At 40.7% G+C, this 27,270-nt stretch overlaps 1 protein-coding gene across 2 annotated transcripts in view; it reads right to left on the bottom strand.

The window, feature by feature from the left end:
* TMEM87B (transmembrane protein 87B) overlaps nucleotides 1-27,270 on the bottom strand; it is a 117,809-nt gene that overhangs the window by 55,506 nt on the left and 35,033 nt on the right. For both annotated transcript variants that reach the window (XM_073628040.1, XM_073628041.1), the window contains exons 3-5: nucleotides 22,622-22,713; nucleotides 12,572-12,682; nucleotides 5,995-6,030 (exon numbers count right to left, since the gene is read on the bottom strand). In XM_073628040.1, coding sequence (XP_073484141.1) covers nucleotides 5,995-6,030; nucleotides 12,572-12,682; nucleotides 22,622-22,713 — 239 coding nt within the window. The remainder of the gene's footprint in view (nucleotides 1-5,994; nucleotides 6,031-12,571; nucleotides 12,683-22,621; nucleotides 22,714-27,270) is intronic.

Raw genomic sequence — 27,270 nt, forward strand, 5'->3', positions numbered from 1 at the left:
TTCACGGAGGAGGTGCCGGCGTGTCCGGCGGACCCAATGTCTGTTGGCAACCCGCAATCACTCCACAGAGGCAGAATGGGGATCTGCCTATGTAAACAAGGCAGATCCCCATTCTGACAAGGAAGAACATGAAGATCTGCTGTTCCTAGTGACACAGTAAGAAAGCACAAACAGGGACTGCATTTAACCCTTTGATCGCCCCTGGCAATAACCCCTTCCCTGCCAGTGTCATTTAAACAGTAATCGGTGCATTTTTTTAGCACTGATCACTGTATTGGTATCACTGGTCACTTTGGTGTCAGATTTGCCGGCCGCAATGTCACAGTCCCGCTAAAAATCGCTGATCGCCGCCATTACTAGAAAAAAAAAACAAAAAAAAAAAAAATAATGTAAAAGTCCATAAACCTATCCCATAGTTTGTAGATGCTATAACTTTTGCACAAACCAACCAATGTACGCTTATTGGGTTTTTTTTAACCAAAAATATGTAGAATACATATTGGCCTAAATTAATGAAGAAATGTTTTGTTTTTTGTGATATGTATTATAGCAGAAAGTAAAAAATATTCTTTTTTTCAAAATTGTTGGTCTTTTTTGTTTATAGAGCAAAGAATAACTGCACAGGTGATCAACTACCACCAAAAGAAAGCTCTATTTGTGGGGAAACAAAAAAAAAAAAAAAAAACTACATCAATTTTATTTGATTACAGCATCGGACGACCGTGCAATTGTCAGTTAACCACTTGCTGCCCGCACGCCGTCATATGACGGCGGGACGGTGCAGCTGTTCTGGGCCGCCGTCATGTGACGGCGCAGCCTTCCAGGTAGCCCAGGGGGCGCTCGCGCCGCATCGCTCGGGTCCCGGTGCGCGTGCCCGGTAACCGAGCAGGACCGTGGATCTGTGTGTGTAAACACACAGATCCACGTCCTGTCAGATGGGAGACCGATGGTGTGTTCCTTGTACAGAGGAACACCGATCGGTCTCCTCCCCTTGTGAATCCCCACCCCACACAGTTAGAATCACTCCCTAGCAACACATTAACCCCTACAGCGCCCCCTCCTGGTTAACCCCTTCATTGCCAGTCACATTTATACAGTAATCAATGCATTTTTATAGCACGGATCGCTGTATAAATGTGAATGGTCCTAAAAATGTGTCAAAATTGTCCGATGTGTCCACCGCAATATCGCAGTCACAATAAAAATCGCAGATCGCCACCATTACTAGTAAAAAAAAAAAATAATAATACAACTGCTATAAAATCTATCCCCTATTTTGTAAACGCTATAACTTTTGCGCAAACCAATAAATATATGCTTATTGCGATATTTTTTACCAAAAATATGTAGAAGAATACGTATCGGCCTAAAATGAGGAAAAAATTTGTTTAAAAAAAAAAAAATTTGGATACTTGGATACGAGGGAAGAGATAGCCATGTAGAGCCGACAAACTGCCCTGACTACATAGGAAGCGCTGGCAAGATAGTGTGGGACTTGGTGTCACCCTTATTCGGAAAGGGGTACCACTTATATGTGGACAATTATTACACGAGCGTGCCACTTTTTAGTTACCTTTTTGATCATCAGATTGGAGCATGTGGCACCCTGCGACCTAATCGCCGGGGCTTTCCCCAGCAGCTTGTAGAGTCCTGTCTTAGGCTGGGGGAGGGAGCCTGCTTGCAGTGTAATAATTTGCTCGCTATGAAGTGGAGGGGTAAAAAGAATGTTTTTGTTCTTACCTCCCCTCATGCAGACACGGCTGTCCAAATTACTACGGCGACTGGTGTTGTGGAGAAACCCCTGTGTGTCCATGAATGTAACCAAAATATGGAAAGGGGTGGACCTCAACGACCAGTTGTTGGCGCCGTACCTAGTTGCCCGTAAGGCCAGACGCTGGTATTAAAAAAAAAAAAAAAAAAAAAAAAAGTGTCTGTATACTTATTTCAATTGGCTTTGCTGAACGCTCATGTGCTTTACAGAGCTTCAGGACGGACTGGATCCTTCCTTAAATTCCAGGAAGAGATAGTCAGAGCCCTTCTGTTTCCAGACGGTGCTCCACCTCACCTTCCCCAAACAAATGCAGTAAGCCGGCTGCATGAGAGGCATTTTCCTTATGTCCTCCCGAGTACCCCTACCCAACTAGCCCCCCAAAGAAAATGTTGTGTCTGTAGAAAGCGCGGATATAGGCGTGATACCCGCTATTATTGTGCCTCCTGTCCTGACAATCCTGGTCTTTGCATTGGTGAATGTTTTAAGCGCTACCATACATTGAGTTTTAGCGTAGGGTACAGCATTGCACAGACTAGGCACACTTTCACAGGGTCTCCCAAGATGCCATCGTATTTGGAGAGACACAAACCTGGAACCGGTTACAGTTACAAAGGTTATAAAAAAAAAAAAAAAAAAAAAAAAAAAAAAAAGGGATTACAATATATGCCCAACAAAGATCAGCAACATACTGGTATGTTGCTGAACTTTGAGTGGTTATACCAGAATGATGCCTGCAGGTTTAGGTATCATCTTGGTATCATTCTTTTCAGCCAGCGGTCGACTTTCAATTAAAAGCAATCCTAGAGGCTTTTACAAGCAGTGGGAGGGAATGTGTCCCCCCTCCCACCGTCTTCCATGGTTTTCGCTTTCCCAACAGGGAACCCGAGAATGCAGCCGGTGATTCGGCCAGCTGACCACAGAGCTGATCAGAGACCAGAATGGCTCCAATCATCTCTATAGCCCAAGAAACCGGAAGCTACGAGCATTTCAGGACTTAGATTTCATTGGATGTAAACAGCGCCATTGGGAAAGCATTTTATCACACCGATCTTGGTGTGGTCAGATGCTTTGGAGGGCAGAGGAGAGATCTAGGGTCTAATGGACTTTTTTTTTTTTTTTTTAAATTGGAAAGTACCTGTCATTACCTATTGCTATCATAGGGGATATTTACATTCCCTGAGATAACAATAAAAAAAAATAAAATAAATAAAAAGCACCCGTTGCCCCTTGCTCTCGCGCAAAGGTGAACGCAAGCGTCGGTCTGGCATCAAATGTAAACAGCAATTGCACCATGCATGGGAGGTATCATTGCAAAAGGTCAGATCGAGGGAAGTAATTTTAGCAGCAAACCTCCTCTGTAAATCTAAAGTGGTAACCTGTAAAGGCTTTTAAAAATGTATTTAGTTTGTCGCCACTGCACATTTATGTGCAATTTTAAAGCATGTCGTGTTTGGTATCCATGTACTCGGCCTAAGATCATCTTTTTTATCTCATCAAACATTTGGGCAATATAGTGTGTTTTAGTGCATTAAAATAAAAAAAAAAAAGTGTGTTTTTCCCCAAAAAATGTGTTTGAAAAATCGCTGCTCAAATACTGTGTGAAAAAAAAAAAAATGAAACACCCACCATTTTAATCTGTAGGGTCTTTGCTTAAAAAAAAAAAAAATATATAATGTTTGGGGGTTCAAAGTAATTTTCTTGCAAAAAAAAAAAAAAAATTTAAATGTAAACAAAAAAAGTGTCAGAAAGGGCTTTGTCTTCAAGTGGTTAGAAGAGTGGGTGATGTGTGACACAAGCTTCTAAATGTTGTGCATAAAATACCAGGACAGTTCACCCCCCCCCCCCAATGACCCCATTTTGGAAAGTAGACACCCCAAGCTATTTGCTGAGAGGCATGTCAAGTCCATGGAATATTTTATATTGTGACACAAGTTGCGGGAAAAAGTTTTGCACAAAGTTGTCACTAAATGATATATTGCTCAAACATGCCATGGGCATATGTGAAATTTCATCCCAAAATACATTCTGTTGCTTCTCCTGAGTACAGGGATACCATGTGTGTGAGACTTTTTGGGAGCCTAGCCGCGTATGGAACCCGAAAACCAAGCACCACCATCAGGGTTTCTAAGGGTGTAAATTTTTTATTTCACTCTTCACTGCCTATCACAGTTTCGGAGGCCATGGAATGCCCAGATGGCACAAATGCCCCCCCAAATGACCCCATTTTGGAAAGTAGACATCCCAAGCTATTTGCTGAGAGGTATGGTGAGTATTTTGCAGACCTCGCTTTTTGTCACAAAGTTTTGAAAAAAGAAAAAAAAAAAAAAAAAAAAAAAAAAAAAAAGTTTCTTTTCTTTCTTCATTTTCAAAAACAAATGAGCTGCAAAATACTCACCATGCCTCTCAGCAAATAGCTTGGGGTGTCTACTTTCCAAAATGGGGTCATTTGGGGGGGGGTTTTGTGCCATCTTAGCATTTTATGGCCTTCAAAACTGTGATAGGTAGTGAGGAGTGAAATCAAAAATGTACGCCCTTAGAAATCCTGAAGGCGGTGCTTGGTTTTCGGGGGCCCGTACGTGGCTAGGCTCCCAAGAAATACCACACATGTGGTATCCCCATACTCAGGAGAAGCAGTAGAATGTATTTTCGGGGTGCAATTCCACATATGCTCATGGCATGTTTGAGCAATATATCATTTAGTGACAATTTTGTGCAAAAAAAAAAAAAGTTTGTAATTTTCCCGCAACTTGTGGCAAAATATAAAATATTCCATGGACTCGACATGCCTCAAAGCAAATAGCTTGGGGTGTCTACTTTCCAAAATGGGGTCATTTGAGGGGGCTTTGTGCCATCTTGGCATTTTATGGCCTTCAAAACTGTGATAGGTAGTGAGGAGTGAAGTCAAAAATTTACGCCCTTAGAAATCCTTAAGTCAGTGATTGGTTTTCGGGGGTCCCGTATGCGGCTAGGCTCCTAAAAAGTCCCACACATGTGGTATCCCCGTACTCAGGACAAGCAGCAAAATGTATTTTGGGGTGCAATTCGGCATATAACCATGGCATGTGTGAGCAATATATCATTTAGTGACAACTTTTTGTAAAATATTTTTATTTATTTTTTGGTCATTATTCAATCACTTGGGACAAAAAAATAAAATATTCAATGGGCTCAACATGCCTCTCAGCAATTTCCTTGGGGGGTCTACTTTCCAAAATGGTGTCATTTGGGGGGGGGGGGGTTACTGCCCTGCCATTTTAGCACCTCAAGAAATGAGAGTCAAACTAAAAGCTGTGTAAATTCCAGAAAATGTACCCTAGTTTGTAGACGCTATAACTTTTGCGCAAACCAATAAATATACGCTTATTGACTTTTTTTTACCAAAGACGTGTGGCTGAATACACTTTGACCTAAATGTATGACTAAAATTGAGTTTATTGGGTTTTTTTTATAACAAAAAGTTGAAAATATCATTTTTTTTTTTTTTCAAAATTTTGGTCTTTTTCCGTTTATATCGCAAAAAATAAAAACTGCAGAGGTGATCAAATACCATCAAAAGAAAGCTCTATTTGTGGGAAGAAAAGGACGCAAATTTCGTTTGGGTACAACATTGCATGACCGCACAATTAGCAGTTAAAGCAACGCAGTGCCAAATTGTAAAAAGTGCTCTGGTCAGGAAGGGGGTAAAACCTTCCGGAGCTGAAGTGGTTATATAGACAAAAAAAAAAAAAAAAAGTCTATATAACCACCTTAACCACTTCAGTTCACTACTCCTCTAATGACCAGGCCATTTTTTGCGATACAGCATTGGGTTACTTTAACTGACAATTGCACGGTCGTGCGATGCTGTACCCAAATAAAATTGGTCTTTTTTTTTAACATTTTGGACAGAGTAGAGAGGCCACCAGTGTTTCTGTGCTAGGGAATGTCACCCTCTTGGTTTCTCCTGTTTATCATTACACACTGAAAGCGAAAGTAGTTTCAAAACTTTTAGCTGTCACAGGAACAAAAGAGGATATCTTCTAATGGGGACACTAGTACTAATGGCCCTTGTGACAACCAAGGGACTTCTCACTTTAGAGGGATTTCCTCTTACTTCACGTTATAGTTGGGACAGGAAGTGAAGCGAAAGCTCCCTAATGGGACATAGATAACAAAAAACAAAAAACAAATCTAGACAGGGATAAAAAAGGATAAAGCACAGGATTTGCAAACAATCAACATACCTCGTTTTCAGAGCGCTGTGCATTTTGCAACTTTAACTGTGACAAAACACAAGACAAAAAAAAAAAAAAGAGAAGAGTAAAAATTGTAAAACCCAAGCAGAATGTCAGACAGTTTGTTATATAAACGAAACCATGCACAAACTGTTACAGTGAATATCTACAAAAACTACTATATATTTTATTTCAGGTACTTATATAGCGCCATCAATTTTTACGCAGTGCTTTACATTCTCTTTAAAGATATCGAATACTTGCACTTTATGGCAGACTTACCACTTGGTTTACCCTCCTCCAGCGCTGACAGCTCCACATTTCCTATCAACGCTTTTTTGCTGTCAACTTTTGTGCATCTTTTTCCTTTGAAATGATGCAACGCTTGTGTGCTGGAGATGTACCATCCTGAAACTTCTCTCCACTCTCGATTTTTCACCTACAGGCAGTCCCCGAGTTAAAACATCCTACTTACATACAACTAATACTTACAAATGGAGGTAGACAACAGAAAGTGAGAGGAAATCTTCCCCTAGGAAGTGAATTCACTTGTGTAAGAGTTATTATGGGAAAAAGGTGAAGCTTTAAAATCACCAATCCTGGTTTCCACGACAACCCAAAATTTTCAAAATTCAATTGTCACATGAACAGAAAGTGAGGTGAAATCTTATGAACAGGGGCACAAACAGCAAAACAAAGTTACAGGGGTGTTAACCCTTCCCTATGCCTTCTAAAAAACATTTATTTTTGGCTAGTGTTGCACTTAAAAAAAAACCTTGTCCAACTTTCAAATTCAACTTAAGAACAAACCTATGGGACCCACCTTGTTTGTGACCCGGGGACTGCCTGTACTGGGAATGGGCTGGAAGTGTAAACCACAAGCAGAATATAAAAATAAATAAATTGCTAGGATAAAAAAGGACAGTTTTTTTTTTTGTAGCATATGCAAAGCCTTTTCTGTCAAAAAGCTCTACCTCTGCGAACCTATGTCTGGACCGAATGTCCTTGGGGCAGCAGTCTCCCATGCCAAACCGTGACACCAGGTTCAATCGCTTGATGTCTACTTTTAATTTGGTGGATACCTGGCGATACTTGCACCCCAACCGCCAGGCTTACTCCTACTTTTCTAGTTCATACTCGTCAAGGTCTCGTATAGACTATATATGGCTGTCCCGTGCCTTAATCCCTAGGTTGCGGGCTGCAAAATCTGGCCCCCGAATATCATCAGACCACTCCCCATTTTGGATTGAACTCTCCTCATATACTGCTCCACCATCCTTGAATGTGGTATTGAATCCATTCTGGCTAACCATTCTCCCTGATCGCGACAGGTTGGCTTTTGAATGGACAATTTTCTTAAACAACAATGCAGATACAACCTCTCTCTTAGTGATCTGGGAAGCTTTTAATAAACATGCCAGACTATTACTTACTGAATCCATTTCTAGGTTTGAATGCAATTCTAAAGCAGATTATGTACATGCCATGACTCAGTTGACAATGTCGGAGGACTGTTATGTCACCTAACCGTCATCTGACCCCCTGGCACAATTGAAACTGTAGAGCAGCTGTGCCAGGAACAGGCTTAACATAACTTGTTTTTTTTTAGCAAACAAAAGATTTTTGAGCAAGGCGAGCACCCGGGTAAATTACTGGCCTATCTGGCGCATCTGGACTCCAGACCCCCAGTGGTAATTACCTTGCATTCAGCCATGGCAGGGGACATCACAGACCCCGCGATCATTGTCAGGGAATTTGGGGATTTCTTCCGGGAAGTCTACACATCTAAAGTGCACTATCCCCCTCAGGGTCTCCTAACCCTTCTTGAGACACTGGATCTCCCCAAACTATCTGCCAAACAGGTTGATTTGTTGGAGGCTCCGATCTCAGCAGACGACATTACCCTCCCCCTAGCTCAATTTGCAAAGGCTAAAGCACCGGGCTCAGATGGCCTGCCCGACAAATTCATTGTCCATTTATCTAATGTGTTCCACCCCAACTTAGTCAAATGGCTCACTATACTTTATGATACACTGCAGGCTAGGGTGATAGGAAGGGATGCCCCATTTCGTCCCTTCTATATGCACTGGCTGTAGAACCCTTAGCGGTGGGACTTAGGGACCACCTCAATATTAGAGGGTTATCATCTGGATCTGGTGGTTGAAAGGGTGGGACTATATGCAGATGACATGATCCTTTACCTGGCTGACTCAGGTCCCTCACTTTCAACTGCAATATAGATCATAGACAATTTTGGTAGATTCTCAGGCCTTAAAATAAACTAGGACAAGTTCCAGATCCTCCCCATGGATAGGTTTCCCCATCTGAAGACCAGGCCAATATGCCCTTGCTGAGAGTTAGCACTTTTAAACACTTGAGGGTCCAGGTCCCTAGGGATGTAGCTGACTATATCTCGCTGAATGTAGAGCCTCTTCTCCCGCTGATTAAAGCCAAAACAGACGTGGACCAAAATGCCATTGGGAGTTATAGGCCACGTGGGACTGGTCAAAATGATACTGTTGCCCAAAATTCTTTATGTACTATGGGACTCTCCAGTCTACATTCCACTTAGATACTTTAAAACTATGGACACTTTATTAGTCTTTCAAATGGGGGCCCAGTAGACACAAATTATCCTGGAAGGTTCTTCAGATCCCAACTTCCCTAGGGGGGCTGGCAGTTCCGGACTTTGGATCTGATTACCTGGTGGCACAGCTCTCGCATTTTTATCATTGATAAGACTGACAAATGTAGATACCTCGCCTTGGCATGCCACTCAGTGGACTCACGGGCTCCACATCCATTCTACGACCTGCTGCGCAGCCTGCATGGTTCGTTGGGGCTCCCAAGCCGCTCGGGCCTTATATTCCAGCACAAACGGATATGGGATCTGGCAATGTCCAAGATCAGAACAACTGGGTTTCACATTAATACTCCCTTGTGGTACAACAAACTTCCCCTAAAACTCCTTTAGATAACCAATCCTACTACATGGATATCCAGGGGAGTTTACCTGTTGTCCCACGTTCTCACAAATGGAACACTCAAAACATTTGACCAATAAAAAAGGCAGAATTTACCCTCCCCAACTACATGTTCTTTCATTTTCTTCAGGTGCGCCATGCCCTATATACCCAGTTCACAGGCTACTACCCCGACCTACCATCCCTGGATGCACTTGATATAATCTGTGGAAATGAGCCACATCAACTCATATCCATTTTTTTTTTAGAACATGCTCATTACTCCAGCGGCCACTAAACTTGCCTACAATGCCAAGACCAAATGGGTTGACGATGCTGGGGAGTTAGATGATGAGGACTGGGGTAAGGCTGTAGAGACCTGCACTCGTCTCCCCCAAAATGTCGGATAGGCTTACAGAAGTCTACATAACACATAGGGCATACTCCACACCGCTTAGCCAAATTCTGTCCTTCGCATAGCTCTATGTGCCCCAGATGCTTGATATCATTTGCATTTCCTCTGGCATTGCCCCCGTATTCGAGGATACTGGTCACGGATTGTCCAGTTCCTACATGATCAGATGGGCTCACCAGTGTCCCTCGATCCTAAGCAATGCCTGTTGGGAATCTTTCCTGACACTGATACAGACAAACACACTCTTAGATTCCTACATGAAACCTTGTTTGTATCTAGAAAGATTATAGCCTGCAATTGGATCTAGGCAGCAGCTTCTACAATGGCCGTTTGGATTGCTGAAAATAATAATACACTAACATACAAAAAGATAATTTACATCAATAGAGGGTGTCCAGGCAAATGCAATAAAATGTGGGACAGATCTCCAGTCCTCGTCAACCTGTGTCTCCTGAAACTGCAATATGCATTACTAGCTGAATGCACCTGGCCCTATGTGGCATGTGTGAATTATTTACACCATTTGGTTTATACTGTAAATGGAACACAATCATCACCAGTATTGTTAATTCTTGTGGGTTTATTTTTTTATGTATGCATACATTTGTTTTTCTTTATTGGGTTATGCCTCCTTGATAGGACTCGCGATGCATGAATACCCTGTATACTTTTGCATAAAACTTTCTAAGAAAAAAAAAAAAAAAAAAAAGGCTCTACCTTTTTTTCAGTTCACCCCCAAAAGCCCCTCCCTAAATCTCCTTTTAACCTGACTTCTAACTAATCACTGGCGAAGGAAAAAACAAAATAAAAAAATATATTTACCAGAAGTCACATGACACACAGGTCCTGAGTCTTCACACTTCTTTTTACCTTCCGATGCCTATGTTACGGCTTGCGTGACCTAGACAATTCCTATAGGTTGTCCTGCAGTAGGGTCCTCTCAGGATGCAGAGGAGAACCGACATCAGGGGAGGGCACTATATTGGGATTAGTTGTCACCGATGGATTTGCATGTGATTAGCCGTGTCCAATCACAGCTGATCACAGTGTATATAGGAAGTGCTGGTTATTGGTATTCCTATCCTCACACTGTAAAAACATTTTGCTGCGCTTAGTGTTGATCAAATTCATATATACATACAGGACACACATAAAAAGGAAAAAAGTCCCATTAGGCGACGATAAATAGTGCTTGTGCTTAAATTGACATCTCCTGTGCAATGGTGCTCAGACTGGGTGTCCCACAGATGTAAACTCACCCTGGATGTTGACCAACTATCGCTAGTATGGTCTCTTAAGCATGTGGGGATACCACTATGGGAGCCTGTTGAAATGACGTCACATGCAAAAATACACCTCATGAGCATGGATGGAAATGACAAAGGAAAGCCTTCATTGGCAATGCCATTAAAAATGGAGTTTACACCGCGTCATCACATCACTTCCACCCATACGAAACTACCTGGGAATCTAGCAGAACGTGGTGAGTGGCGATTTCCCATGCCAGGGCCGATTACCCGCTATACATGCCGGGTGCCAGGACTATAAGACACTTATAAATGTGAGTGGAATGATTTCATTTATGTATTGAATAAACCATTTTTAATGGCATTGACAATGAAGGCTTTCCTTTGTCATTTCCATCCATGCTCATGAGGTGTATTTTTGCATGAGACGTCATTTCAACAGGCTCCCATAGTGGTATACCCACATGCTTAAGAGACCATACTAGGGATAGTTGGTCAACATCCAGGGTGAGTGTACATCTGTGGGGCACCCAGTCTGTGCACCATTGCACAGGAGCTGTCAATTTAAGCACAAGCACTATTTATCATCACCTAATAGGACTTTGTTTTTATGTGTGTTCTGTACGTATATATATGAATTTGATCAGCACTAAGCGCAGTAAACCATTTGTTTACATAAAACATTTGTTCTTTGCTCTTTTGCTGGATTGCTTTTTACAAGTTTTTTTTGCAAGTTTTTTGCTGCAGCTGGTGGCTGAGAATCAGTTATTCTATCCAAAGGGCATTAAAAGGTTTTATTTTTTTCCTATCCTCACACTGACAGCATGTGAGAAGAGGAGAGCCGATAAGCAGCTTTTCTCAGTGGGGGACATCTGCACTGATAATTAGTGCAATGATTATCAGTGCAGCCCCATCAGTGATGCCCACCAGCGATGCCTGTCAGTGCCACATATTAGTGCCTTCTCATCAGGGCTCATCGGTGCCATCTCATCAGTGCTGCCCATCAGTGCCCATCAGTGTAGCCACATCAGTGGAGAAAAAATAACTTATTTACAAAATTTTATAAACAGAAACTAAGGAAACCCCTTTTTTTTCAAAATTGTTGGTGCTTTTGCGTTTGTTTAGCAAAAAGTAAAAAAAAAAAAAAAAAAAAAGTGGTTGTTAAACACCACCAAAAGAAAGCTCTGTCTCAAAACAATGATAAAAATTTTAAATGTTGTTTGGGTACAGCGTTGCATGGCCGCGCAATTGCCATTCAAAGTGCGACAGCACTGAAAGCTGAAAATTGGCCTGGGCAGGAAGGGGGTGAAAGTGCCATGTATTGAAGTGGTTAAAAGTCTGCGCTACCATTCATGTAAGCCTTATGTTGGTGGCAGTGAAGGTGTTAAAAGGGTAAATGCATTTTCAAATAAAAGCATATATCCCCACCTCCTTTATGGTGTAAAACTAGAGTATACACCACAGGTGGCTGGGACATTTTTTAGTAGACTACTGGCATTGTTGCTGGATATAAATACCTGTACTGTCCAGCCCTGGGCAGGCCACAGCAGTAAGAAGTCAATATCTGTTTCTGAGGTTTATAAATCTATTTTGCAATTGATGATGTATACACGTTTGAGAGACTGTCCCCCTTAAAAGTGAACCTGTCATGAAAAAACGGACACAGGAGGTGGGGAAAGGGACAGCTGCCACTGCTGATCAGTGTACTTAACCGAATGACTGTTACGTTGACCCGCTAACTTTTCTAATTTCTGAATAATTGACCCAGAATCAGAAAAGTTGCATACGTGTCAGTCATTATCTGCTTATTTGTTTCAAATCAGTGACTAAAACAGTGAGAAAAGAGGGTCATCCCAACACCCAAGCAAAGAGATCAGCAACTGCAGACTACATGCTTCGTTCATGACTTTTTTTTTTTTATAGAAATGGCTGCATTTTCTGAACAGAGAACAGATACTTACATTTTGCACTTGCATGGAGGGAGCTCCTTTTTCACAAACTATCTCCTTAGAATTTTCATTATACGGCCCATCCACTATATGTTTGCGCACATCATCATTTTGAAGAGCCTCCTGATAAAGGAAAGTAAAGAAGAAGGTTTTGTAGAATCTAAATCCCAAAGTAAAACAGTTAAAATCTATAAAAAGAAAAGTTATCACCAACAGCACAAACAGAGAATAACAATGACACATTCATAATTGACCACTCCAATGCCTCTATTCGGACACACGTCTGAAATAAACATAATAAATGGAGGGCACAGTCTAGCTCTTGAGGAGAGCATGTGCCAGCCCTCTAGTTGTATTAACCCATGCCGCACTGAAATATTACAGCAGGGGCCATCAGAGGAGAAAGATTTAATATAAAAAAAGGAGTACACAGCAGCACAAAAGGCACACCCAACTTAAAGTGGTTGTAAACCACAGTTATGAAATATGAACAAAGCATATCCCTCTATAGTGTGTACTTATCTTAATTAAGAACACGAAGTGTCATTTCTGTCAGCTGCTTCGTTCCTCTGCTATCAGGATGAGTCACTTTTGACAAGTTGAGTTTTCCTGACATCAAGGAGAAAAATGGTGATGGCGGAGACCTCCAGGAGATGGACAGCCTTAGCTTTATTCCTGTGTGCTGTGTGGAGAGGGGGGGGGGGGTGTAAATCTCTTCCCCCAAATCAGCTCTGAGCTCTCCTCACTGGGCTCTGCAGAAGGTAATTTCAGCTGTCCACCCCCTTTTTTCTGAACACTCAGACAAGCTTAAAGTGCTGAATTATAAAAACTGCTATAGAGAAGAGAAGGCTGCAGATAAATAGGCACAACTTACAGTGCAAAGAAAAGCAACTTTTTTCATACCGCGCTAAAATACATAAAGTAACAAGTGAATAATTAAAAAATCCACCACCAAAACCCACACAAAGTGCTGATAAATCCTCTTAGAGTATCAAAAAAACGATGATAAAGTTGTGAAGTGCTAATTTCTCCAGTGCATTACCTTCCACCAACCACTAGGTAGATGTCCTACTCACCGGATGGGGTTGACATCTATTACAGGTAGTCAAAAACGGCAATGCATATTGCCGCCCTGTAGCGACGAAACGACGTAGGGAGGAGGAGCTACGTCCTGACGACACCGCTATTCGAGTCCCGGAAATTACGGGCTGTTCTGGAGCCGGCCAGCTTTTTTCTTATGCTGATTTACAACTGATGTTTGTAAGTTTACCTTTGTTTTATTCAATAAATGTGAAGATTTTATGCTATGTGGAGCAATTTATGTTTTTCACGCTGACACACCAACCCTGTTGCGGTCTGTGGAGAGGGTTCCTGTGGACATGATGATATCCAGTGCCTGTCTCTGAGATCCCGGGCTGGGGTTACAGCCGTCTGCCCAGTGAGGTCTCCTATAATCCATGGACCAACGTCCTCTGGTAAGCGGCAGCATTTTTGAAGGTGGAAGTTTCATCTACGCACCCCATTCACTGCAGCAAGAGTTTTTTTCACCTGTCACTTGGGGATATTGTTTTTTTTTTTTGGTCTTTGTTTTTTGCCTAACACTTTTTTAATACATGGACTTTCTTTTTTTGGGACTTTTACGTTCTTAATTATTCACTGTATATTGCGCACAGATCATATGGACATTTTTTGCGCCCTTTAAGATTGTTTTTTGTACATTGAACATCACTTGTTTATAATTCATTTTGCACCTTGATACTTGTTTATATATTTATTTCATTCCTTAATGAGGTCTTGAGGCATATATTTGTTGCCTTCATCACATTATTAGCGCAACTTTTTTTTATTATTTATCTGGCAATGCATATGGATATCCAGAGACTGGCAGCTCAGAAATTTTCACAAGTCATCAAATAGAAATTGCATATTTATCGGAGAGACAAGAACAGAAGTTCCTCAGTGCAGTAACATTAATAAAATGTATTAAGAAAATACAGGTTGCACTTACATAGATAGGAGATAAAATTGCGTGTTAGAGTATGGTAGGGACACAGTTTGCGCTCCACCTGCATTCCAAAGGGTGGCGGAAGTGACGTGGTACGTATCACCGGACCCAAAGCATTTTGTCAGCAACGTCTGACGTCATCACATGACCCCCGATGATGCCAGACGCTGATGAAACGCGTTGAGTCCGATGATACGTACCACGTCACTTCCGCCATCCTTTGGAACGCAGGTGGAGCGCAAACGGTGTCTCCTGCCATACACTAACATGCGATTTTATCTCCTAAGTGCAACCTGTATTTTCTTAATACATTTTATTAATGGTACTGCACTGAGGAGCTTCTGTTCTTGTCTTTCCGATAAATATGCCATTTCTATTTGATGACTTGTGAAAATTTGAGCTGCCGGTCTCTGGATATCCATATGCATTGCTGTTTTTGACTACCTGTAATAGGTGTCAACCCCATCTGGTGAGTAGGACATCTACTTAGTGGTTGGTGGAAGGAAATGCACTGGAGGAATTAACACCACAAATTTGTCATTTTTTGATACTCCAAGAGGATTTATCAGCACTTTGTGTGGGTTTTTAATTCAACCCTTGGTGGTGGAGTATTGGACTTTTTTCATTATTTAGTCGCTTGTTACTTTTGTATATTAGCGCGGTATAAAAACCGTTGTGTAAAGAAAAACTTTTTTGGGGCTTTGAGCCTTACTACCAGCTGTTTTATTTATACACCAATTTTTGTATTGCATTATATATATTTTTTTTTTTTTTTGCACAATAATTTTTGCACTGTATACTTAGAAATCCAGGGTGCGCAGGTTAGAAGGGATTTTTAGGCTCATTTTTTTTTTTTTAATCACAACTTAAAATGCACCCGGAAAGTATTCACAGTGCTTACATTTTTCCCACATTTTGTTATGTTACAGCCTTATTCCAAAATGGATTAAATTCATTATTTTCCTCAAAATTCTACAAACAAAACCCCATAATGACAACATGAAAAAAAATATCACATGTACATAAGTATTCACAGCCATTGCCATGACAATTTAGCTCAGGTGCCTCCTGTTTCCCCTGATCATCCTTGAGATGTTTCTACAAGCTGTGGTAAATTCAGCTGATTGGACATGATTTGGAAAGGCACACACCTGCTAAGGTCCCACAGTTAGCAGTGCACATCAGAGCACAAACCAAGCCATGGAGTCCAAGGAATTGTCTGTAGACCTCCGAGACAGGATTTTATAGAGGGACAGATCTGGGGAAGGGTACAGAAAATGTTTTGCAGCATTAACAGTCCCAATGAGCACAGTGGCCCCCCATCCGTAAATGGAAGTTTGGAACCACCAGGACTCTTCCTAGAGCAGGCTGCCCGGCCAAACTGAGCGATCGGGGGAGAAGGGCTTTAGTCAGGGAGGTGGCCAAGAACCTGATGGTCATTCTGACAGAGCTCCAGCGTTTCTCTGTGGAGAGAGAACCACCATCTCTGCAACACTCCACCAATCAGGTCTGTATGGTAGAGTGGCCAGATGGAAGCCACTCCTCAGTAATAGGCACATGACAGCCTGCCTGGAGTTTGGCAAAATGCACTTTTAGGACTCTCAGACCATAAGAAACAAAATTCTCTGGTCTGATGAAACAAAGATTGAACTCTTTGGCCTGAATAGCAAGTGTCATGTCTGGAGGAAACCAGGCATCGCTCATCACCTGACCAATACCATCTCTACAGTGAAGCATGGTGGTGGTAGCATCATGCTGTGGGAATGCTTTTTAACAGCAGGAACTGGGAGACTAGTCAGGATGGAGGGAAAGATGAATGCAGCATTGTTCAGAGACATCCTTGATGAAAACCTGCTCCAGAGCGCTCTGGACTTCAGACTAGGACGAAGGTTCATCTTCCAACATGACAACAACCCTAAGCACACAGCCAAGATAACAAAGAAGTGGCTAGGGGACTACTCTGTGAATGTCCTTGAGTGGCCCAGCCAGAGCCCAGACTTGAACTCGATTGAACATCTCTGGAGAGATCTGAAAATGGCTGTGTACAACGCTCCCCATCCACCCTGATGGAGCTTGAGAGGTCCTGTAAAGAAGAATGGAGAGAAACTGTTCAAAAATGTGCCAAGCTTGTAGCATTATACTGAAAAGGAATTGAGGCTGTAATTGGTGCCAAAGGAGCTTCAACACAGTATTGAGCAAAGGCTGTGAATACTTATATACATAGGGGTTTTTTTTAGGTTTTTTATTTTTAATAAATTTGCAAAGATTTCACACAAACTTCTTACACATTGTCATTATGGGGTATGGTTTAAAGAATTTAAGAAAATAATGAATTTAATTCATTTTGGAATAAGGCTGTTACATAACAAAAATGTGGAAAAAGTGAAGCGCTGTGAATACTTTCCGGATGCACTGTATGTAGGAGGATTTGTTTCATCTCTGAGTTTCACAGTCACTTCACCGGATATACGTGAGGGTTTACAACCACTTTAAGGTGAGCAAATGCTTTTTTTTTTTTTTTTTTTTTTTTTTTTTTTAAACTTAGGCTTTAAGACTTAATGTAAATGGGAGGATGCAAAACCTCTCCTGAACGACATAGTAACCAAATGTTTAAAAACGTCCATTTTGCCACGTTTGCAAGCTTTTTTTCCCCCTTCAAATAGTCAAAAATGTATCTCCATTAAAAAAAAAATGCCTGTAAACCAAATGCGGCTAAAAACGCAAGTTACGTTTACAAGCTGTTACAGGCATTTGGCGTTTCAAAAGCCTCTAAACATCCGTCCTGAACACATTCTTTGCTTTCCAAAAAATGCTTCTAAACTCAATTGCCTAGAATCGACACCTATAAAATGACCATGTGTACATGTACTGATAAAATAACAGAGGAGAGTTCAAGGGCAGCTTGAGAGAAAAAAAAAAAAACACCCAACTGCTCCTAAACGTTCGTTTACCAGCAGCAGTGTGCATGAAGCCTAAAAGTGCACAGACTATGATCATTACACAGTTTACAGATCTTAACAAGCAATTAAAGCTTTAAAAAAAACAAACCTTAAAAATACCCTCGTAGCTATTTTGAAGGGTGAATATATTTTTATTGACACATTTTTAAAAAGGTTACAAAAACAGTCACTCAGAATAAGTGAGGTCAAATACACATACAAATTTTTTATTACCACCGGAGCAGAAACTATATGGTAAAATGAAAAACAATCTCAAAATGGGTCAATATCCACAACAGAGCACGGTTTGTGAGGATTATTATAGAAGTAGTACAGTAAACAACCATGAAACCAGGAGACCAACAAACAAAAAGAACAAAAAGAAATGGGGGGGGGGGGGGGGACCACAAACAAACACACCACACAGGTCCTCAATAATATTCATGGTAAGAATCAGAAGACAGAAAAAAGTATAGCAAAAGAAGTGAGCAGAAAAGACAGAAAAGAGAAAAAAAAACAGTGAAGACGAGTTCTCTTAGAGTGAGAATAAAAAAAAAGAAAAAGAAAGGGGGGGGGGGGGGCGGTTTGAATCTATTGACGAATTCAATTGGTCAATTTCTAAGAGGAGTAATGCATCCATATAAACTAGATGTTGGTGAATGTTTCCCACTAAACCTCTCTAGCTTGCATCTCCTCCATGAGCATATCATTAATTTCGCTTACCCACAAAGATAGGGGTGGAATAGATGTACTCTTCCAGATTCTGGAAATTAGTTGTCTAGCAGCAGAGTGGAAAAATCTAAGCTTGGTTTCTGGGATTTAACCCTGCCCAGGAGGATGGATAACAGAGCTATGGAGGGAGAAGGGATGAGAGGCCCATCATAAATCTGAGTAGATCTGGAAGATTTGTGACCAAAAAGGACGTAGCTTGTAGTTTCTCTTGAGCGTAGTCTGAGATGGAGGATTTATCAGAGAAGAGAAATACAGTCTGACGATCTCCGCTGGGAAACTCAAACCCCAGCTCCCTGGACCAAAGTTTAGTGTAAGCATGTATTTTGAGTGCAATCCAAAATTGATTTGTAAAATCGCTGAAAGCGTGTGATGGGTAACCTCTGGGAGAAGAAACAAGCGTTCAAATTCCAGCAAAGGTCTATGTATTTGACTGGAAGTGAATAACGACTTACAATAGGTTGATAATTGGAATTTCGTCAACCAGTTGATCTCAGAGAACGAAGCATCAGGGTGAACTACAAAGGACCCGAGAGACTCATGTGAGTGCTGTAGGCCAGGAGGATCCATTATATGACCCAAAAGTTGACACTCTTCTGCTCTCTGGGAGGGTTGGATTACGTAATCCCGCAGCTATTTTTAATGTGAAGAAGTTATTCATGCTCAAAGTTCTTAAAAAAAAATCAAAGCACAGGAGGAAGTGAACAAAATCATGGAGGCAAAAGGATGGGTTCACGTTACCAGCGATAGAGAGTAACAGTTCAGGGACATCTGGTCTAGTTTAATGCATTACGCTCTTGAAATTGATAAACTTGTTTGAACACATCCGGTCATGGATGAGATCCCCTGACCTTCAGCTGCCAACGGATTTGCTATTGCAGGATACCAGATCCTTACATTTCTATCACTGTTGCTTAATGATCCATACACCCCTGGCTCTCAGAGTGCTGAGTGAGTACTGTTTGACCAATGAACCACTTGCGCTTCAGTAAGGTTTTGTGTCTGTCTGTCTCCTTTACTGGATCTGGTTTTCTCTTCACTGTCTTCTATACAAGGGGGGCTGCTAATTGTTTTTGTTACTTTCCCATTCTATCCAAAACTGGAACACGGTAGTGCACACGGTGTTAATATTTTTATCTACACTGACCTTGTGAATCTTGTACTTCACCCATAAAGTTATGTATGAAACATGGAACTACCTATAACAACTCATATTGTATTCTGTATTATGATGTGGATACTGTATGCTAGGTGACCCATGATATTACTGATATACCTTCTAATGGCTGAATACAGTTTTTTTTCTTCTTTTCTTGTATTCTATCCTTCTTGATGAAAACATTTCAATAAAAGGAGTCGATTACAAAAAACACAAAACAAAAAAACACAAATAAAAAAAACACACACACACACACAGTAAAGTCCATAATGTCAGGTTTCAACACATTCCTTACAAATTCTGATTGAGAAACAACTGCTGATTGTCTTTACATCACAGGGCTGGCAGGCTGCAAAGATCTGCTCTAAGACCCCTTTCACACTGGGGCAGTTTTCAGGCACTTTAGGGCTAGAAATAGCCTCTGCCAAGTGCCTGAAAACTGCCTCCCATTCATTTAAGTGTGACTTTTCACACTCAGGAGGTGACCTTGCAGGAAGTTCTGAAAAGTCCTGCAAGCAGTATCTATGGGGCGGGTTGGGGAACGCTGTATTTAGTGCTCCCAAAATGCCCTGCCCATTGGAATGAATGGGCAGCGCAGCAGCACGGGAGTTTTTAACCCATTCTTTGGAATTAAAAGCACTCTGCTAGTGGCCGAAAAGCACCGCTAAAACAAGCGGCGCTTTACCGCAAACGTGGCCCCCAGTGTGAAAGGGGTCTTATTGAAAATAGGCTTAGATGGGAATGCCTCTGTTGTGATAGTTGAAGATCAATTTCTACATAGCTATAGAGACGAATGAGGGATTGTTTTAACCACCGGAAGATTTTGCCCCCTTCCTGACCAGGGCATTTTTTGCCAATCAGGCAATTGCTCGGTCACACACATTTCATTTTTTTGGTGGTATTTAATCACCACTGGGTGTTCTTGGAACGTAAATAAAAAAAAAAAAAAAAAAAAAAAAAAAATTTGCCAAAATCAGTGTATAAAAAGTTTTTCTTAGATTCTGTTAAATAATTTTGCAAACAAATAATCTTTCTTCATAAATTTAGGCCAAAATATGGTCTGTCACCTTTCTTTAGTAAAAAAAAAAAAAAAAAAAAAAAAAAAAAAAAATTGCCCAAAATCAGTGTATATTTTTTAGTCTGTGTGGAAGTTAGAGTCTACAAACTATGGTATATATATTTGAAAATTGATTTTTAAACATTTTTTTTCTTTTTTTTTTATCTGGTCATCAGAGTAGTTCAGTGTTACCATTGTTGGGGGTGATCATATATTTTTTTATTTGTTAATACAGGTATTGCTTAGAACATCGATGATCGCTGTTATAAGAAATAGTTTTAGCAGTCAGTCATTCATGATAGCTTGCTTACCATTTTGATATGTGATTGGCTACAGCTAATCACATGGCACAGGTACCATGTGTTGGCTGTGGAACAAATCACAGCATCACAATAGTAAGCACATGGTAATCATGTGATTATTATGATTGGTCATAGAAAATCACGATACCCCGGCCATAGGAGCCAAGATCGCAATGCTGCGCTCCCCAGGGGGTGCACTAGTGATGTACCAGTACGTCACTGAGCCTGTAGCTCCTGCCCGCTTGCATTAAAAGTATTGTGAGCGGGTTGGCAAGTGGTTAAAGTACTTTTACTGTTTGCTTGGACTATAAAAGTACTTTAGTGTGCATGATCTGGGCACAGTTTCACTTTAAGCATGCGTTTATCTGAGTGCTAAGATTTTCATACTGAATACTATATTTATAGCTGCAAATTGTTTTCCAAACATTGACTAATGTGCATAAGTTTGCCTTACTTACCGTCTAAAGTGTGTACAATTATTATAAAACAGAAACAATTCAATGTCCTACATTGATTTATAAAAGATACTATTTGCTAGAAAAAAAATAAACTTTAAAAAAAAGAAAAAAAAAAAAATTAAAATTAGTCATGGGTATTTAATACAAAGTTACATTGGTCCAGCTATTAACTATGTATATACACACCAAACCTGGCCAATGCCCCTGGAAGCGAAGATCCCTGAAGTAGACAATGCTATTCCTGTGATCTCAACTAGCTTCCGAATCCCATGACAAGCCGCTGCAATCACAACGCAGGGAGTGGGCCACTTGGCACAATAGCCAGAGACTGGTTTGAATATATATTCTGAATGAATGTACAGAGTTCTCTGACTGGAAGACGAGGTGGAGATCGTGAAGTCACCACCCCTCTACACCTCATGCAATCTGAGAACGATTTGCATCCATTCAAAACATGAAAGCATTCTCTGAATAGCACCTGTGCTGAATCACCGACCTCCTTGGTTCAGTGAGCATAAGTGCAGCCTTTCAGGACAGGACCTGGAAGCTAGTAGAGATCACTGGAGTAGTGTTGTCTACTTCAGTCATTTTCAGCTTCCAGGGGCATGGGCCAGGTATGGTATTGTGACACTATGAGGCTCTGCCACTGTGAAAATGTTTGGAAAAAGGACACACGGTTCACACATTTGTAGAATGCGGGACTCCGGAGTATTGATTTTGAAGTGGTGAAAACCTTTCCCTGGATCTCGGTATTCTCAGACTGGGCTCCGTAGTTTGGAGATTTCTAAGTGCATTGGGAGGGAAGAACTTTCCAACCCAGTGTCCAGATTTTGTTAAAGATCAGCAGGGTGTGTGTATGTAGGTACACACAGCCTTTATAATGAAGGACTGAGAATAGTTTAGGGCTCCAGCCAGGAGGGAGGTGCGCTTCCATTTTGGAGACAGGGCTTCACCCGACAGGCATGAGCCAGTATCGGTGTGTTCTGCTGTGTGCATTAAGAAGGAACCATGTGCACCGATGTGCTTGAAGCTATGGGCACTGAAGAGACGATAATCTGAGGGACCCATTATTAAAAGCAGAGGTACTGCTGAAGAGAGCCAGGTGGCTTGGTATTTTTGTTACCTGTTTCTGCTGTCTGCAACCAAAACCCCGACATGGTCAAGTTTGTGGACTTTATGTTAGTCTGTTTTAATAAAAGTGGGCAACCAGGCCCTTAAAAACAGTGCCTACTGGCATGGACTTCACTAAAAAATGCATCTACCACGAGTAGATGCGAGTCTAATCACCCCAGTATCACATTATATTCTGTACAAAACGTATACGGTATGGTATAGAATGTACCCACTTATAAAATACTCATGCCTGTAATTAACAGCAAGCAAAATTCTTGGGATAATCAGTGAAACACTTACCTCAAGGGTAGAAAACTTATTGTAGCAAATGTAATGCATCAGATACCACCTTACAGTAATCTTAACAGGTTTGGGGCACTGGAAGTTCTCAACTGTGAAAGAGAATGAATACATATAGATCAATCAGAGGCTCCCAAACACATTAATCTGAATAACTTACACGAGGACGACAGCTCCCGGGAACCAGGGAGAACACCAGCTTATAACCTGTTGCTGTTGATACATAAAGGCCCTATCATACTGAAATATACAGCCAATTAACTTTTTTCAATCCAAAAGAGTTAGTATTGAATTAAGCAAAAAGTAACAAAATAAATGTTATGTTGTACATATTCAAAAGGAATGGATAATTATTTCAACTAAAGTGGGCGCACTGTCCCTTAAATTCAAAAGTGCTACTGTGTATACAATAAAGGTTTATCATACTATTACTATACCATGAGAAGGTAACTCTGTACGGATATATACACTTTATAAGTTAAGTGCCTTTTGCCACTTCTAAACTAATACTGAACAGCACTATTACACCATTGGTACCTTTCTCATGGTATAGCAATAGTATATAACATTGTATGCACTGTAGCACTTTTTTTTTTTTTTTTTTTTTTTAAATACAAAAAGGAAAGCATGCCACTTTAGTTGAAAAAAGTTTTTTTTTTATGTCTAGTATCTAGATTGTGTCATGGATGCAGCAGTACTTCTTTTAGATTTCGCTAGCGCAAGGAATTTAAATTTGGTTTGTCTTTACTAAAGGAACAGATAAGACAAGGTCTCTCTAATTTGCCATACACAGAATGAATGTATTATATAGGCAATTGACATATTATTAAAATTGTTGAAGACAAATGAAACAAAAGACCTAAACAGACTGTTTCTAGGGATAAGTGCAAAATAAAAATACCAAAACCCATATAAAATAGGAGTATAACTGGTGGAGAAACTATGGAGAAAAAAAAAAAAAAAAAATTTATTACACAACACCAGCCCAAATGTGCTGTGTGCCACCTCAAATATAAGGGTATATTTGGATCTTAGGCTGCATTTGTACCTGAGCGTATCGTTTTCAGGTGGAAGGTCACCAATGTACAAAGCAGAAAAAAAAAACAAAAAAAAAAAAACAAAAAAACAAAAAAAAAAAACGGCCAAATCTGCCCGAATTGAACTACAAAAAAAAAAGCTCCAGAACTTTGGCTTCAGGAGACATGGAGTGGAGATGTGACCCGATTCCATAAAGAATAATTGATTTTTTTTTTTCTCCTCTAGCGTTTGAGCTTCAGGCTTTAAGCTACAAAAACGCTGAGGTGTGAATGAGGCCTTAGTAGTACAACAGATCACAAATATTTGACACTGCAGCATAAGTACATCGGATCTGAACACATAACAGGCACTGTTTAAAGTAGCATCTGTTTGGCCTTCTTCTTGTTCCGGTAGACCTAATATACGGACATTATTGCGTCTTTGTCTATTCTCTATTCCTTCCATTCTTTGAGTTTGATCCCTTATCTGTGTTTTTATCAGATGTATATCCTTTTTTATCATCGTTATTGAGTCCTCCAATTCTCCTACTTCCACCGCAGTAGTTCTTTCACATTTTCTGATTCTCATGTCTCATAGTTGCGATGTCTCCTTTTAGTTCTGACATCTGATTTGTTAATAACAGTGAATTATTACAGGCCTGTAATGCCATAAGAACGTCTCTCAAGGTTGGTTCCACCATTACAAGGGGGGTGGGGATGTTCTGCCGTATATTTACATCTTTATTTGTGTTACATCTCATAATCCATCTTGTCCATCTCATAATCTGGTGTCTCCGTACATCCACTTGGATCTGTTACTGATACCACAGACGTATTTGCGACCGATCTCCCCTCCAATCCCCATGAGATTCGTGGGATCTGTGATGTCTGTACTGTTTCGTGCTCCATCTGCGAGTTTTCCATTATGTCCAGATTTACCATTAGTTCACTGCTTTCTTTCACAATGGATTTTGCTTGGTTGAGAGAGTCTATTCCTTGATTAGCTAGGTTTTCTATAGGCCCTTTTTTCTGCTCTGACTTTTCATGGATTGTTTTTTGTCTGGGCCTACTATATAAAAGACTCCTCATTAATTTTCAATGCTTTCTCCATTTCTGCATCCTGTTCCCTCCTCCTTTGTTGTGTCATATTCCACTATGGTTTCAGATAGCGTTTGCTAATAGCGGTTTAGAGGTGGCAATAGTTTATCAGCTGTTCGCAATGCTAACAGCTTGATGTAATTAGTCTCCTTGAGTTCATTCCACAATATTTCCGCTGTTTTAATAGCAATTTACTATGTCTTTTATATAAGTAGGAGAGAATATTATATATATATATATATATATATATATATATATATATATATATATATATCATTATTTGCTGTGAGCTGTTATCTGTTATAACTCTAGGCATATGACTTCCACTCAGCAGTTAGTGGAATATAAAACAAACACAGTCTGTCAATATGCCGAGTTTATTTTCATTTATTTATTTTTTAATTGGCAACAGTTTTTAATTAATAGTGGTTGACACCATCCACAACAACTTATAGTTATCAGCTTTTTAAGTCACTCCATCAAGAACTAGTAGCAACAATTCCCCAGTACATCAGTATCCACAGCAAGATATCAAATAACAATGATTCAATTACTGCCATCAGTCTTTGAGAAAAAAAAAACAACTCCTTCAGTTGTGAGATTTAGTAGTAGGCCGGATAGCTTTATAACATTTATATGTAGCACTATGTAACAATAGAAATATGTAGCATGTCTTTGAGCAAACAAAAAAGATATTTAGTTACAGTTTGTCACAGTAGCAGAGGTAGCCAAAAAAAAGCAGTACAATGGATTGTTGAAGCAGCAGTTTGACAGTTTAGTTTTGGCTGTTTTAGGAGTTTTTGATGGTATATGGCGTATATGACAACAAAGCAGCAGTGTGATAGAATGCTGAGGCATCAGTTTGACAGTTTAGCCGTTTTTAATGGCAGTAGAATATAGCAGTATATGGCAGAAAAACTCCAATGCAATAAACTGCTGAAGCAAAATACTGAAGCAAGTGTTTAGCAGTTTTTAATAGTATATGGCAGCATGTGGTAGTGTTAAATACTATACAACGTATCTTTATATAGTCCAGAAGCAGAATGAACATACAAAGTCTGTGAAGAGAAAAAAAAAAAGGAGAAAGCAGTTACCACAGCTGCCACTGCTTTTATCTTCCGTAACTTTCCTTCTCCAGAGAGGCAAAGTGCCGTGCTGTTACTGTTACTGCTGATATTATAGCATCTAATGCCCCGAATTATTGCTTTTTATAGCCATATAGCCACACTCATGAGCTGGTGAACTTTTGGCTGAGGGTTCAGATTTCTTCTAGCCAAGAGTGGGAGTCAACAGGTGTTCAGTGTTTTTATCATCCTGTGCTTTCTGGAATTCCTCCGTTCTCCCGTCCCGCTCGGCATTCAGAGATGTCCTGACCTCAGGTATGGCAAGAACAGCAGGAGAAACAAACGGCTGAGGTATGGGGAGACCGAGGCTTGCCCATACCCAAACGAACAGGTGGAATATAGTGCGTCTCCGCTCCTCTGTACCCTCACTATCCTGGAGAGCTTAGATTGGTTTTAAATTTTTAGCAGCTTTAGCTTTTTTTTTTTTTTTTTTTTTTTTTTTTTTTTTAGGAGAGCTCGTTCCCCAACTCCTCCGCTTCTCAGCAATCCAGGCACCGGTGTCAGCTTCCACATGGAATAGAAGTTTAGGACTCAGGAGTATCAGTTGTCGGAGCACCAGCTGAATGAGCGTGGTACATCACGGAGCAGGCAGATCACCGCCCGCTCAGCCTCCGTCACATCAGAACGTGCCTACGCCAATCAGCTGTTACATTTTTTGAAAAATGGTTAAATGGACATTTTTGGGGTGGAGGGCTTCTCAAAAACATTTGCAACAGAACGAGCACATCGTATAACAAGTCGTGCCCCCTCCACTGAAGGAAGACCTAGGCCAATTATTATTAGATTATTAAATTGCCAAGATAGAGATAATATACTGTCTAAAGCAAGACAGAGGCAGTCCTGAGTATAAGGGCAACAAAGTGTCCTTCTACCCAGACTTCTCAGTAGAACAAGTACAGAAGCAGAGGGCAAAATTTACGGAAGTTAAAACGGCGCTTATTTGCACTAAGGATTAAATATGCAATGCGGTTTCCGGCAAAACTACGTATTACAGATCGGGATGGAGTTCAGTTTTTTGATACACCAGACGCAGTTAATACGTGGCTGGATAGGAGGCAGGAGTAGTCTGGGCATAAAGATCGAAGAATAGATGAGAAAAGTCGGGGTGAGAGGGGGATTTTTTTCACCTCCGGAGCCTACCTGTAGCTTTTTTTTTTTTTTTTTTCTTTCCCATGGGGGGTGTCATACTCCTCCTCCCCCACCTGGGTAGATATGGTACGGATGTAACATTGGAAATGGCTACAGTGGGCCCCCTGTATGGGTCCCGTGTGGACAAGAAGCATGTTGGTGTAGCTGATCCCTCCACCCCCTTTGGGGAGGGACTCTCAGCTTGGAATGGTAGTGTCCAGATACAGATTGAAGTGAGATGGGAGGGGGGAAGGGGGGATGGAAGTAGTAGGATTTTATGTAG

Source organism: Aquarana catesbeiana, linkage group LG04 (genome assembly GCF_042186555.1).
Source record: "Aquarana catesbeiana isolate 2022-GZ linkage group LG04, ASM4218655v1, whole genome shotgun sequence".
In the NCBI taxonomy this organism is placed as follows: Eukaryota; Metazoa; Chordata; class Amphibia; order Anura; family Ranidae; genus Aquarana; species Aquarana catesbeiana.